This window comes from Tribolium castaneum, chromosome 4 (genome assembly GCF_031307605.1).
Source record: "Tribolium castaneum strain GA2 chromosome 4, icTriCast1.1, whole genome shotgun sequence".
Lineage (NCBI taxonomy): Eukaryota > Metazoa > Arthropoda > Insecta > Coleoptera > Tenebrionidae > Tribolium > Tribolium castaneum.
Window position 1 is genome coordinate 9,276,884 of NC_087397.1, and position 16,495 is coordinate 9,293,378.

Consider the following 16,495-nt stretch of genomic DNA (forward strand, 5'->3'; position numbering starts at 1 on the left):
TCTTCAATGTGCTTGTAACTCTCGTGCATTTTGATGCATCGCATGAATAGGAATAATGGTCGGTTTTGAGGCCAACAGCGTGTGCTGACTAGTCGTCTATCAGATTGAAAGTGGATCCGTTTTAGTTTTAGGTTGGCTATCTATTTACCTATTGGTTCATTGTGGTATTGTTCCACGGTCATGCGTGGCATCGCTTGATTTATGTGCGGAATGGCAGCACGTTTGTGTTTAGTTGACCATAGAAATTCTCTTGTCATATAAAAGTCCGCCCAAATGACGGATCGAACAATAACACCGCTCTGCAAAAATTAACTTATTTTCTCCTTCTTATAACTACGCGTAATTATTATTAATTTAACCTTTCTGATTATGCAATAATAATAATAATAATAATAATAATAATAATAATAATAATAATAATAATAATAATAATAATAATAATAATAATAATAATAATAATAATAATAATAATAATAATGAGCTATCTTTATTTGAACTAGGAAAGCAAAGTCTAGCAATTGCTATTCGAAATTAATCCTCTTAACAAATCCAAAATAGAAAGACTAATGGAGAAAAAGAACAGAGAATAAAACAAGAAGAAAATAACAAAAGATTCTGGAAACACCTAGAGATTAGAAAAGTATGCTTTTATTTCACACAGAAACTTGATAGCAACTTTTTCTTGAATCAAATAATTAACAAAGATAAGATGGAAAAGCAGTGATTATAACATTTTTTAAATTCTGAACAAAAATAATAATATATTTGGTTTGTCGGCAGTTTTATTTTTGAGATACAAAGTCAAATTTTCTTAATTTATAAATAGAACGAGAACACAAATTGTGTATTTTTTGTAAATAAATTACAATAGTAAATGTTAGAAAGCACTAACATTTCGCAGTTTTTCGAAATCTAAAATTAAAAATATTGTATTTGGAATATAGCATTTTAAGGCAATATAAGATTTTTTTAAAATCAAGTTGACATGTTCTCATTACAATTCCAAAAGGTTTTACGTTATTAGAGGCCCCTATTTGCATATTAGCTATTTTAAGGTTGATTTTCGAGTTTATTTTTGTGTTTCTTGTAGAAAGACAAACTGACAAACATTTGCTCACACTTAAATTCAAACCAATGCCTTTATATAAAAAGAAAAATTTTAGATCATGATTAATAAAACTGCCAGCTGCTTATCATCTGCAAAGACATAGATATTTACATAATACATTTACATAAGAATTGTAATATTTCTCGGCTCTATATTAAAATAGAAGCAGTCCCAAAACTGAGCTTTGTGGAACACCAAATGTAATAATTACCTGTTTTCGATTGTGAGGTGATTGTTTTCTATTTGTCAGATACGACTGAAAAAATGTTAAAAGTTTATCAAAAATTTTTCCCAAGGCTATAATTTTTTCAATGTTGATTGTCTATTACTTTATTAAAAATTATACCTCCAGAAACGCTATAGCTATACACTTAATTTCAGGATAATATCCAACCTCACTGAAGCAGTTAACTAATAATAAATAATAAATTTCGTCAGTATAGGTGAACAACATCTATGCTGAAAGGCTATCATCATCACCAATAAAAGCAAGCTAAAGGCATAAATAAATATGTTAAATAAAATTCGTGAACTTTTTTTGTAATAGATTTTTGATAGTATGTATAAAATAGTCTTTGATTTTACATTTTACTGTTCATTTAATGACTGTGATAATAATTTACAACAAATGTTTAATGTTATAATTCATTTCAAACCACAAAAGAATTATAAAACAAATCTAACTAATTGCATATTAATAGCATTATTCTGTGTATTATTTTCATTTTTATATATTTTATTAATTAAAGTTAAAAAATCTGATATCATTTCTTATGACGATCTATTGACTATTTCTCGTTTTACCGTCTTTCATGTACCTATGTGTAATATATCTAGATGACACCTTTTCTCATATTTATCGCAACTTCGCTAAAATTTTTGGTAAAAAAATCGAAGTGAGAGTTGAAAAAAATTACTGACATAATACATATTTTAGGTTTTTGTAAAAAAAATTCCTTAAAAATTTTCTGGTTGTTCTCAGCTTTTTTTAATCTTTCTATAAAATGAAATCATTTTTATATGTACGTCGTGGAAGTCGAAACTTGTGAAGGGAGCAAAAGCGTGAAACTGTGGTCTTTGCAAAACTCCTTTTTATGATCTTTTAGCTAATATATTTTAATTTTATAAACACTTGCAAAGTTTGCAATTTACCGTTGTTAAAATACTCTTTATTAAAAATATTATCCTGGTAATACAAACAGTTAACATTATTATGACGTAGCAATATTTAAAACTACCATAATGTATTTAAAAAATTGTACAAATCAAAAAGAACCCAAATAATCTGATGACATAGAGACATAGGACACCTCTCCACAAGTTTCTCCCTCCACGATAAATACGTTTATTTTGAGAAATTAGAAAAATCATAAAAATGTCGATACGTGATAGCAGAAAACTGAAAGCAGATAGAGCACGATAAGAAAAGCGGGCCAGTCGCCCCATTTCAAGCTAATTATTAAAACCTGGCAAACACATTTCGCACAAAATGTTTTATTGAGCGCACTGAATCCTTTAATCAAAGTGCAAAAGTTTAAATGACATTGTAACGGCAATTTTCTCTCAATTACGCTCCACCTATAGAAATGACGAGCGCACAATAAAATTAAGTTTTGCAAGATGCATAGCGGATTTCTGGAATTACTATTCTCTAATATCCAATTACTATACAGAGCGAGTACTCCTGGCGCAATCAGGAAATTTACATCTTTCATTGTGCAGACTTATAGAATTGATAATGAGGCAAAATCAAACAAAGTAATGAGTTTGCCGCAGATATTCCAATATTCAAATTCAAACGGAATATATTAGAGCGTCCCTTGTTATTTTTTGATATTGCTGCGCAACCTGTACCGCTGTAATTACACGACAATACTCACGTAGTGCAATCTTCTCCTAAGGAAATTACAGCTTTGCTCAGCAGGAGTGTCAGCAGGACAGCAGGAAACTCCATTATGTGCCACAAGTTCACAGCATTATACTTGGCAATCTGCAACAGACGTGAAATTGCTATAATATCCACGATCTCCAACGCAAGAAATCAGCTTGTAAACAGAAAAATGCCCACACTTACACACAACTTAAATAACTCGGCACAATCCGACCCTCTAAACTGTTTATAAGGCAAGGCGCCCTTGCCTGAGAGACACTTTATTTTATACGCAACCTTTGACCATCGATAAGTATCGAGGGAGCAATATATTTATTCAACCCTGTTCCGGCTATGAGTGGTAATCATGTGGGGCGTCCATAAAGGGTGTGTTCGTATCGTTCCACCACACCCTTGAAATGGGGAGCGTGACTAGACGAGGGGATTTCTCTCCGCAATTATTTTGTAAAAGTGGAAAATGAAAACTGTCACATATTAGAGTTGAGTAAGTTTTCGCATAGAATAATAAAATATGTCACATAAATTTGGGTCAATAGAGCTCTTTAACGCGCTGAAAATCCCCAAAGCCGGGATGCACTAGACATATAAAATGATCTAAATGAACAGCTGCATCACGATAAAACATCCGAACTAGAATTTCCACTTTATTAACGCCCTCCAGGTTTGGGGTTAGTGTAGTGTTTCAAGTGGATTAAATACCGCCACATTTTTGCTCAAAGTTATAAAACGGGCTTGAAATAAATTTTCTCTATATGAAGCGCCAAACTCCAGCACATAATTTGAATTTTCTTGCGTTTCAGTTTGAGTTTTGCCTACGGAGGACTATAAGTTAGGAGACGAAATGAGATGCAATATAAACCAAAAAATAGTACGGCGGAGTCAACATGAGGACGCTTTGAGCGTTATACTGTCTCGGCGCCACGTCGTTTTAAATTAATTTAAATCGAACCAATTCGATAATTACGTAGAAAATAATGGAGAAATGTAAAGCTTTGCATTCTTAAGAAGCATTTATAAGAAGCATAGGGACAAATTATTTAAACTTTGCGCTTCGTTCTCTATTTTTTCAAGGCGCTGCGAACACGGTTAAAGACACAAAAAAGTGTAAGAAACAATGCTGTGGAGAACTGAATTTTCTTTAAAACAGTCAGCGACCATATTTCTTCAATAGTTACAATGTCGTAAAAAATAAAAATCCTCTTACGTTTGAAGATTGAACACATTTAAAATAAAGATGTAATCCACAGAATACACTCAAGAAAAATAATGTCGTTTTGGTAAAAAGAAGACCATACACTTGGACAAATACTCCAAACGAAAGCGAATCAGAGAACAAGAAAGACGTTTCAATGTTCTTGGATACTTTCTTGATATAAAAAATATAAAGCAACATTTATTTATATTTAGATCCAAGTCATTATCACAACAACAGCTGGATAAAATATGAAGATCTTCTTGAAGATGAAAAGCGTCACTTAAAGAATCGATAAAGTTTAACAATGTCGGCATCTAAAGTAGCAAAAACAGTTTAGTAAGTCGTTTACAAAAAAAAACAAAATAGAAGCACAATGAGAATCTTGTGGTACCCCAGACGTCCAAATTTCCTGTTTTTACTTGTAATCTTAAGCCACGAAAAAAAAGTAATATCCACTCTAGAGTTTTAATAATTTTTTGTCCAAAATGTTGAGGTTTATTTCATCAAAAGCTTTCGAGAAATCAGTGATAGCATCAACCTGACAAGACGAAAGAATGCATTAAGAAAGCATGATATTGCAGTAGATTGGTCAAAGTGGAATGCTTAGGTTTAAAACCGTGCTGATACATAAATATGATACTATTCCAAAGCTACAGAAGCTGTTTGCTTATTAATTTAACGAATAGCTTTGAAATGTCAGACTGCTTACAGACATATCCCTTTAATTATTATCAGCACGTCTACTAGACTTAAAAATAAGTGTCACATAACTGTTTTTCAAGTAATGAGGAAAGATCATAACGTTTAAAACAAATTTAAATATTAAAAACAATAACAAAGTTAACGCATTTTTTTAGAAAACACTCGGAAGACGATCAAGTTCAGGATAAGCCGATTCATTCTTATTCTGCAGTCCTTCAAATATTTTAGCTAAAAGTATCCCAACTCAAAATTTTAAACATCCTGCAAATCCTAATCAGTAGCACAAATATTTATATCGAATATTACAGGTAGAATGTCGCATTTCACAAATTGTCGGAAAAATTTTGGACTGCAACGTAAACAGTTATTAACTTGACTGTGTAAGACTTAATAACTTAATAACTAAATAGCTAATAATCCTCAGCTTTGCCCATTTTTTTAAACAGAGAATGAGCTATCTTTTTTTTGCAAATTTTGGTTAAATCGTAGTTGAACTGTAAAATTTGAGAAGTTTTTTGAGAACAAATTTTTCTACGACGTTACCAACCGTTTCGTAAAATAGTGATATCATCATATCAACAACAAAACTTCCAACAAATTAAACAATATTTGGTAGTAGCAAAAATGGTGGATGCGCCGGGTTAGACTTAAGTTGAAATTACGAAAAACTCTAACTTAAAAGACAAGATGAGATACAAAGTTTCATACTTTTTTTAACCTAAAATAGTACGGGAGAGTAAAAATGAGGACGCTTCGAGTATTATACCGTTTCGGCGCCAAATTGTTTTAAATTAATTTAAATCCAACCGATTCACTAACGTAAAAAAATGCCAAAATTTAAGCTTTACACTCTCAACATACTAAGAAAAACTGACAAAAAATTGTGAATACGATTAAAGATACAAAAAAATGTTACAAAGTAATTTATAGAAAATTAAATTTTCTACAAAAAAGTATATATTTATCCATATTCCTGTCTTTAATAATTTAGGTATAAATTAACTCACGTCTCACAAACTTTTTTGTAGCAAATTTAATTCTCAACACTTTTCCTCGTAACATTTTTTTTGTAACTGTAACTGTATAAGCGTTTTGAAAAATGTGGAGCAAAGTGACATTCGGTAAATGTTTGAAATTTTTTTAAACATTGTTTATTTTAAACATATGTTTGTGTTTTACTATCAGTCAGTCTATCAGTCTGTATTTATTTTTTTGTTCGCTAGGTTTTAACTGTGGAAGAAATACAACCATTTTTTCTGATTCATTGCCCTGAAGACTTACTAGCTTATTAAACGGTAATAGAACGACTGTGCTCTCTGGCGATATTAACGGAAACGTTTTATTTGTATGTCGTTTCACACTTTAGATATTCGTAGTTTTGCCACTAATTCAGGTATTTAATTATTGGTGTAAAAAGTAGCAAAACGAGTTAGAATAGACCCGAAAGTTTGACGTGCGAAATACCTTCCATTCTCTCACCGTTTGCAAAGCCTTTATTTAACTCATCCATCACAATACGGTCACGCGAAAACAATTTTCATAATGTATTGTTCTCCGTGTCATGTTTTTTATTTAACATTTTTAACCATGGCGAGGCTCTGTTATTTTGTCTAGAATAAGTCATGTTCTCTTTTGTCATGCAAATTAATTAATACCGACGAACGAACCTGAAAATTTTTATTAAAACCGGTGCAGAAACAGAAAATTGGATTCTGTGGTTAAAACAGTCAAGTTTAAAGACTTTTTTCCGATATTGATTCGTAGCATATCCGACATAAAGAGTCTGCCGATGTTTTTCAGCATTGACGTAAATGGGCTTACGTAGCATTTCAGCTTTGGGTTGTTTTGATGGACGCTTCAAACGATTTTATTAGAACTTAGCCGGGTTCTGACTATCTTCATCCGAAAAGTCATGAACTGATTCAGCATATATTCGACGGCTTTCAGTCCGATTTTATGAAAACGTTATTAAAATAATTTGATACGAAATTGACTCAAAAAATGTTTTCTAAAACAATAAAGCGGGCGTTTTGTGTGGAGATGATCCATAGCAAGCAGCAAGACAATAAGCCAAAAAACGTCTTTAGTTTTTCATTACACTTTCTTTACATGAAAACACCGAAATTTCCGGGTTTTATCTTCCCGCTGCTGTCGTCTCTTTATGTTGCGAAACTAGGCCAGGGCTGAAAATACTGTTCTGTTTTTCCCTTTAACCCTGCACCCAATAATTTACATTTATGTCTGCATCAGCAACACTTTGTATTAATTTGCTTTGTTAATAATAGTGTAAATCTGTAATTACCGCCCGAATAGCGCCAATAAAAGTCAGCTTCGCTGAGATATTTCCCAACTTTTGGGAAATTATGCAACAATTACTGTCGCTTCCAGCATGATGTGCCCTGATTGCACCTGTATTGTTCGATATTCGACGTGTCAGTTTGGCTGTTTTTGCGATATTGCGCTGAAATTTTACATATGTATCAGATTGATTAGCATACAAATAAAGCGGTTTGTTGGCAACATCCAGGAATTTCTAAAATGCGCCTTTGCGTTGTCCAAGTAGGACGGGCGAATTAGCAATGCATGTCCTTCACTATAAATTTTACAAATATGTATAGCGTTTTAGCCGCAACCAGCTCTCCACTGAATTATCTACAAGGGATGTGGGCAACAAATTAATTAAAATGACTCGCTGTCTGTAGCCCTTTAATTCGGAGCAACTGCCGCTTATTCCGATGCAAATACTCAACATACGTGGGAGGATGAAGGAGGAAGCGAGATACTATTGTCTAGAGGTGACCACCTTTGGGCTACAGACCCGTGTTCATGCCAAATTTATAAAGCTACACAATTATTTTGTTGAAGAATTCGCTTTGCGGACTACAATTTAATCCAGAATTAATTTGTTGGGCCTAACTGCACCGGTTCTCCTTATCGGTAGCGCTTAACAAAGATATGGGTCTACAAATAGAAGTACAGATTAAATAAAACGAACCGCAAAGTGACATTTTATCCACTCGTTAATTTCATTTGCCAAATGTTTGTCTCAATAGCTTACAAATACGTAAAAGTAAAATTGACAATAATTAAAATGCAGTAAGTATTTCTTTAAGTTTTTACTTTTGAGTCAATTTTATAAAAATAGTTCTGCCGGAGAATAACTCAAGTCAGAAAAAAAGCCTGAAGTGTGAACTTCCTCTCCAATTTCTTAAAGTTTTTACTTTGCAGTTCTGAAGTTTTTTACTTTCTCACTGTCTCAGTGACTTTTTTAGTTCTTTAGTCACTTTAGTTCTTTCTAGTCCTTACTGTTTTTTAGTTTTATCTTTTTCAGTATTTCCTTTTTTTATTTTACATCAAGTGATTTTTTGTTTCTCAGGCTTCCAGTTTTTTAATGTCATAGTTTTTAGTTTCTCTATATTTCTTATTCATTTTCTAAAGTTTTAAGTTGTTTGTGGTCTCACTATCATATAATTTTTGATTTTCAATTTTTTATTGTTTTTAATTTGCAGTTTTTTTAATTTGTCACTTTTTCAGTCGCTTAGTTTGCTTTCAGTCTCACTGTCTTTTAATTTTTATATGTTTCAGCTTTTCAGTTTCAAAGTTTTTTAACTTTTAAGTCTCTTAGTATTTTAGGTTTAAATTTAGATTGTACGAGTATCTAAGAGCCGGTTTACAGAACATTTTAATTGCAATTAAATTTTAATATCGATTAACTTGACATTTGTCAATGCATTTTAAATGGCAACATAATTCGAATTAGTTTAATTCTGAATTAAATCTTAAATTTGCTTTCTGTAAGCCGGCCCTAAGAACCGGTTTATAGAAGCGTCGTTAATTTAATCCGCAATTAAATGCGTCAGCATTAACTGATCACGTGACCTAATTGACGCAATTCGATTGGTCCATTCGCGTTGCTAACTTTTAATAACGTATTAAATTTTAACAGCTTTCTATAAGCCGGTCCTGAGTGTTTCAGTTTCTTAATGTTTAATTTTTTTTAGTTCTAAAGTTTTTTAGTCACAGATCTTCCTAATTTTAATCTTATTGTTTTTTAGTTTCTTTTTATCTTAGCTTTTCAGCTTATAAGTCTTTTAGCTTAACAGTTTCCTCTTAGTGTGTTAGGTTTTAATTTAAAATGTACGTTTTTCAGTTTATTAGAGTTTCTTATTTTTAGTTTTATATTTTTTTAGATTCTCATTTTTTCCGTGACTTAATATTTCCAAATTTTATTCTCACTGTTTTTATATTTTCTTTGTATTTCAGCTTTTTAGTTTCAAAGGCTTTTAGCTCTTCAGTTTCTTTTTTATAGTCTATTGATTTTTAATTTCAAATGTTAATTTATTATTGTGTTTATTAGTGTTAATTCCAGAGCCATATTTTTTTTTAGTTTCTCAGTTTTTTAGTCACTTAGTTCTTTAGTATTTTAGTCTTACTAATTTTTAGTTTTTTTTTGTATTGTAGCTTTTCTGTTTCTGGGATTTTTACCTTTTCATAAATCTTTTTACTATATTGATTATTATTTACAGTCATTTTGATTTGTCATCGATGCGCTTTCAATTTGCTTTTTTACTGTTAAGTTAAAAATAAATTTAGGCTACTTTCAGTTGTATTCATTACCGTGCAGTTTACTTGTCAGGCCTCAAAAAGATTCGATTTTTAGACCGTAAATCAAAGAAGCTGTTTAACGTCTTGTCCAGGAGCCGCCACTGTTTCAAGAGCTTTGTTTTGACCCAGAAATTGAAAGAATTGAAAAGTTTCATTACTCTGAGTGCATTTCCAATATGCGGAATATCTATTTGACTTTGTACTTTGAGAACGATCTGTACAAACTTTCGGCCATTGAAAATTTTATTAAACCTGAGATATATTTATTAGCATTGTTGAAAATGCTGCAACGTTGTTCGTAATATTTTAAGTTTTCCTTGCTTAATGTCTAGGGCTTTGCCGAGGTTTTAATAGAGATAAACGGTTGCCCTGGGGCGGGTCACTGAAAAAACCGTGTCAAGAGACACATATCCTTATTTTGCGCGCTTTTGAATAAATGTGTTTACCTGTTCTTGGTCACATAGCCAGTGTTGTAATTTATGCCCTCCGAGCACTCGAAAATTCTTTGATGTTTCACACTTTCTCCCGTATTCAGGTCACATATATTCTGCTTTAAGATGAGCTGTTTTTATACAGCTAAAGGTTGGACCCTCTGGTACTTTATGCGAATGTTGTGTGCACTATATGCCTTTCAGCATCCGAGCGAAAACTTTCAGTTTGTACCTTTTACTACTTTAAACATACAACAGTCGCAGTTGGACTTGTCTTTGAGGAAAATGCATGTTTGCTTTGTCTCTCAACAACAGTTTTTGTCAGTTTATTTATCATTTCGTGGACAAATATGGAAACAGGGGTTGTGTTGAATTTTGCTTTTGACGGCCTTAGAAGCAACTTTAGATGCAGTCGCCGAGTTTAATAAAAAGCAAAAAGATGTTGTACTTAGCATAGCAGAGTTTAGGAATAGCAAGTGGGAAATTTACATATTTTACGACATTATTAAAGTAACAATAAAACCAGCGATGATTGCATTAAAATTTAAACACCAGGCGTTTTTCACCTTAGGAAGACAGACAATTCTGTTACGTTCCCGGCGAAATCCATTTACATATTCTTTTCTTCTTCTTTTCATCATTTTCATGTACAAACTTTGACAGCTGAAAATAAATGGTACAGTCACTTAAAGATTTGATGAATTGGTGTTTCCTCTTAAAAGTGTTTTCTTGTTCTCGCGTTGTTTTAATTTCACTCTAGGTTTTTCACCATGAAATACGAGTTAAAGTTAAGGCAAGTTTGTTTGGAGGGAAATCATTAGTTTTTCGTTAAATTCCAGTTTATTCGCGAATTTATCACCTGTCATGTGTTTACTCTTTTCTGTGCCACAAAAACTCTGCATAAATATTTTTTATTAAGAAAATTTGTCATCTTACAACGGATGTGTCAACAACTGTTTGCCGACAGCTTATTACCTGAAATATGATCCGAATTCGGGTGGCAAAAAACAAACTCAGCGAGTAATTTGTAAACATTCTCAAAAGGATCAAATTTCTTTTTAGAAAATCAATAATTGGGGCGTTAACAACACCCCCAAAACTCCGATCTTCTAATTTGCATTCGCACCCCACTTTAGCAACTAATAAAGAAGAGACGACTGAAGTGGCAGAACTCACCTCAACTTTAAAATTTGCTGTTTTTCGAAGGTAGCCCCAACTACGGAGAACTATAACTTAGGAGACGAAATCGCAGGATTTTCTGCACCCAAGAAAATAGTACGGCAGAGTAAAAATAAGGGCGCTTCGAACGTTACACCTTCTCGGCGCCAAACGGTTTTAAATTAATTTAAATTCAACTAATTGACTAATTACTTGGAAAAAATAGAGAAATGTTAAGCTTTGCACTCTTAACAGACTGAAAAACACTGACGACTAAAATTTTTATAAGAAATATAAAATAAAAATTATTTAAAACGTAATTTCGTTCCGTATTTTTCAAGAAGCTGCAAATACGGTTAAAGATACAAGAAAAATGTTACGAAAAAATTTGCAGAGAATTAAATTTTCTTTGAAAACTGTAGCGAAACCATACTTTCAAAAACGCTAAAGCGACGGTTTTGTTTTAAAGTTAATTTATGCCTAAACTGTAGAAGATACAGTTATAATGTGGCAGACTTTTTAATGGGAAAATTAATTCTCTACAACTTTTTTCTTATATTTTTCTTGCATCTGTAACCGTATTTGCAGTGTTTTGAAGTGAATTTCAGTGAATTTGAAGCAAAGTGCACATTGTTTTAAATTAGTTTAAATGTAGTTTATGATAAAATTTTTGCATCGTGTTTATATTTTACTGTTAAGAATTTAATGCTATATTTGCCTGTACTTTTTTTGTTATTTTTTGCTATGTGTTAACCGTTCTACAAATTCATTATATTGAAAACTTCGACCGTAATGGAACAACTGCGCTCTCTGGCGATATTAAAAGAACTATCGAGAACGGAGCGTTTTATTTGTACGTCGTTTCATATCCTAACCTTTAGATATCCGTAGCGCCAACACCCTTATCAATCAATTTAAACTGAGAAAGTTTAAAAGAAAATGTATGTCAGTTCTTCATGTTGCTCGTTGCTTTGGAGATTTATACCAGGCCGATAACTATTACGTTTTCCAGAGCAATGAATCATTTGAAACCGTGACGTCAACAGTTTCAAACTTTACCAATTTATATCCAGCTAAAGTTCACTTGATCGGACAATGCTGCTTTCGCCAGACACGTTTGGTAATCCTGACTGGATGTTTTTAACAGACTGCAAGGTTTCAGGTATAGCTAAGCGTTGCTTCCTCTATCAAGAATTCGAAGTCACGTTAGCGGGGGAAATTTTACGCTTTAGAGCACTTAATGGAATTTGCCCTCTCTATTGTCTCCCTCTAATTAATTTCCATGGACAAACACGCAGTGTATAATCATTTGCAGATTGTCCTCTCGAACTATATTTCTTATTCTATTAGGAAAGGTGTAGACTACGGAGAACTATAACTTAGGAGATAAAACTAGGTTCAAAATCGCAGGCTTTTCCGAACTAAAAAAAGTAATACGGTTGAGTAAAAAAGTCTCTAGTTCTCTCGAACTATATTTCTTATTCTATTAGAAAAAGTGTAGACTACGGAGAACTATAACTTAGGAGATAAAACTAGGAACAAAATCGCAGGCTTTTCCGAACTAAAAATGCAATACGTTTGACTAAAAAGAGTCTCTAGTTCTCTCGAACTATAATTCTTATTCTATTAGAAAAGGTGTAGACTACAGAGAACTATAACTTAGGAGATAAAACTAGGTTCAAAATCGCAGGCTTTTCCGAAATAAAAAAAGTAATACGGTTGAGTAAAAAAGTCTCTAGTTCTCTCGAACTATATTTCTTATTCTATTAGGAAAGGTGTAGACTACGGAGGACTATAACTTAGGAGATAAAACTAGGTACAAAATCGCAGGCTTTTCCGAACTAAAAATGCAATACGTTTGACTAAAAAGAGTCTCTAGTTCTCTCGAACTATATTTCTTATTCTATTAGAAAAAGTGTAGACTACGGAGAACTATAACTTAGGAGATAAAACTAGGTTCAAAATCGCAGGCTTTTCCAAACTAAAAAAAGTAATACGGTTGAGTAAAAAAGTCTCTAGTTCTCTCGAACTATATTTCTTATTCTATTAGGAAAGGTGTAGACTACGGAGGACTATAACTTAGGAAACGAAAGTAGGTACAAAATCGCAGGCTTTTCCGAACTAAAAATGCAATACGTTTGACTAAAAAGAGTCTCTAGTTCTTTCAAACTATATTTCTTATTCTATTAGAAAAAGTGTAGACTACGGAGAACTATAACTTAGGAGATAAAACTAGGTACAAAATCGCAGGCTTTTCCGAACTAAAAATGCAATACGTTTGACTAAAAAGAGTCTCTAGTTCTCTCGAACTATATTTCTTATTCTATTAGAAAAAGTGTAGACTACGGAGAACTATAACTTAGGAGATAAAACTAGGTACAAAATCGCAGGCTTTTTCGAACTAAAAATGCAATACGTTTGACTAAAAAGAGTCTCTAGTTCTCTCGAACTATATTTCTTATTCTATTAAAAAAGGTGTAGACTACAGAGAACTATAACTTAGAAGATGAAACTAGGTACAAAATCGCAGGCTTTTCCGAACTAAAAAAGTAATTCGTTTGAGTAAAAAGAGTCTCTAGTTCTCTAAAACTTGGTCTCTTACACTTTTTCTGTATCTTCAAACGTATTTCCAGCGTTTTGATAAATATACGACGGTGTGCAAAAAATTATTGCTTAGAGTTATCAATTTGCGCTCCACCTTATATTTTTGTAAACGCTGCGAATAAGATTAAAGATACAGAAAAAGTGTAAGGAACAAAGTTGTAGAGAATTAAATTATCTACAAAATACTCTTAACGCCATACTTCTATCTTGAACAGTTTAGGTATAATATTAACTTTCCAATCTTGACTACCGGCAAGATAATGCAAATCCGTCTTTGAACGACTTTGGAACCCAAATGGTTGAAAGTAAAAGTATGGTCTCGCGGACTTATTTATAGGTAATTTAATTCTCTACAATTTTTTCCCTAACATTTTTTTTGTATCTGTAACCGTACTCGAAGCGTTTTGCAAAATATGGGGCAAGATACAAATTGGTTAAAGTTAAAAAAACTAAATACAGTTTACGATACATTTTTTACATTGTGTTTGTGTTAACATCCAGAATTTAATGCTCTATCTGCCAGTATTTTTTTTGTTTGGTATGTGTTGACTATTACACAAATACAACCATTCAGGCGGTAATTAAACAAGTGCGCCCTCTCTGGCGACATTAATGGAACTATCAAGCACGGGGACATTTTATTAGTACGTCCTAACCTTTAGATATTCGTAGACTTAAAATAAGTGCTTTAAACTAGAGCATCTTTCCAGTTCAGTGTTAACTTGAGACGAGGTAAAGATCGGATAATTCGAGAACGTGCTTTATTGCATCCCTAAGGATCGAAACTAGGTACTAATTTATGGCGAAAGCGATGCGTAATTGCTACACTCTAATTAATTGATGTAAAGCACTGCAATACACCTAGTGAAGTCTAGACAAAAAACAGTTATTTGTGCCGAGCAAATTTTATGAGCATTTTAAAATGCACATCCTCATCTGAAAAAGAATATTTTATTCGATGGGTTGATATGTTCTCAAGGAAACAGCCAAGTCGTTCAATAAGACGACGCAAAAGTCCGGAAATAGGGACGTCAATCATTTACCGGAAACTTGTTAGTTGGCTTTTGAGAGATGAACATCTTTCAATAAAGATTTACTTGTTTATTTGCAACGTCAAAAAGTAAACACTGTGATTTTATCGCATTGTGTTTCAATTAAATCTCAACCCTTGCTCATGAAATCTAAATATCCAAGCGGTCATAAACAATGGTTAAAGTGGGTCATCCTAGTTCGAAAACATAAAATTTTATGTGCATTTTTATGTGAGTAGTTTCGAAAAGCTTGGAATTATTTTCATGTTTTGCCTATAAATTCGAACATTAATCACGCCGATCGTTTTCTATTCAAATTAATTTAAATCTAATATTTATTTGAGACAGTCTTGTTGTGCGGGAGAAAACAACCTTGAAAGTTGAGGTTGGGCAAAAGTTTACGTCAAGGGTAAATGAATTTTTACACAACAAAGTCAGATTAATTAAAAATTGATATTTAATTAATAATTAATTACTTTGTGGAAGAAAACAAAGAGTGCTTACACAAAGCAGTAAGAGATTTCGTCCGTTCTCGAAAATTAATCAAGTTCTTTGTTGATAAGGTTTCAAATCAGGAAAATTGGTTACTTTGTACATGCAGTCCTATATTTGATTGCAGCGCTCCTTTGAACTTGAGGACTTTAAAATAGTCCATTAATGCTGTTATTGATCTGAAAAGTTTTCAGTTTAATTGCTCAACTTATTCTATGGTTTAATCGATTCTACCTTCACTTTCGGTAAACACAACATCTCTCTGTTTCGAGGGAAAAATTCATGCTTAACTTGATATTTGTTTGCTGTAATGAAAGCGGAACAAAAGGAAGGAAGATATTTTCTAGTTGCATTTAAAATAATTATATTAAATGAGCTATTCTTGTTATTAAAAGTTGGTGGGGGCTTTATTTTCATTAAAAGCTTGCAACTTCCAGCGTTCTGTAATAATAAAACAGGAAAGCCGAGGAGTCAGGAATTATGAAATCCGAGACAAAGTAAATATAAAGAAAATTAAATAAGACAAATGCAGACTGGTTAATTGGCAAACGAAAGCCAACGAGAGCAGAAACCATGCAATCAAAACCGCCACATTTTTTCACAAACTTAATTAATGCTCGAATTCTCTGAAATAATTAGACTAGACAAAAACTGTTAATTTACGAACAACGCATAGTAGCCAATAGGAAACAAAGACACATTAATTTTAACGTTCTTCTTGCAAAATTAAGATGTGAGCAAAGTTTGGGGCAATAAATTAAAATATAATTTCGGTTAAGTTTGACATGGTAGTTTAAGGAAAATGGTGCACGCCTGAAACTTGGTAAACTTGTTAAAACATGTCAAAATACCAACGAGATCACCGCTAATCCCGTATCTAATCTCGTCTTATGGTAGTAGTTTGAAACTGGACACAAGTTGTGAAGAGATAATTGGTTTATATAAAGGGAGGAAATATACATGCGACCCACAAACTGGGGTGTCAAGAGTTTAGCGGATTCTGCTTGAAACCCTAACTAATGACTGACTACAGCCCTATCGGGATCGAGCTGTTTTGATTGCATACAACCACATTTACATAAGTGCGGTTACCACGAAATGGGGACGTGATAAAGATTGAGAAATGGAGATTTTCGTATTAATTGCTGAAAAATTTTCACTTCGCATCACAATTACGGTTGTAATTACTACTTCCAGCCAATATTTGTATAAACAGTTGCAAATAAACTTGCACAAAAATTGCATTATTGCAGCAATACATATTAAACAAAATATTTG

The 16,495-nt window shown here is 32.6% G+C and overlaps 1 protein-coding gene across 1 annotated transcript in view; it reads right to left on the minus strand.

The window, feature by feature from the left end:
* LOC100142035 (C3 and PZP-like alpha-2-macroglobulin domain-containing protein 8) overlaps nucleotides 1–16,495 on the minus strand; it is a 99,371-nt gene that overhangs the window by 72,209 nt on the left and 10,667 nt on the right. The window contains exon 2 of the mRNA XM_015985353.2: nucleotides 2,989–3,098. Coding sequence (XP_015840839.1) covers nucleotides 2,989–3,062 — 74 coding nt within the window. The 5' untranslated portion in view covers nucleotides 3,063–3,098. The remainder of the gene's footprint in view (nucleotides 1–2,988; nucleotides 3,099–16,495) is intronic.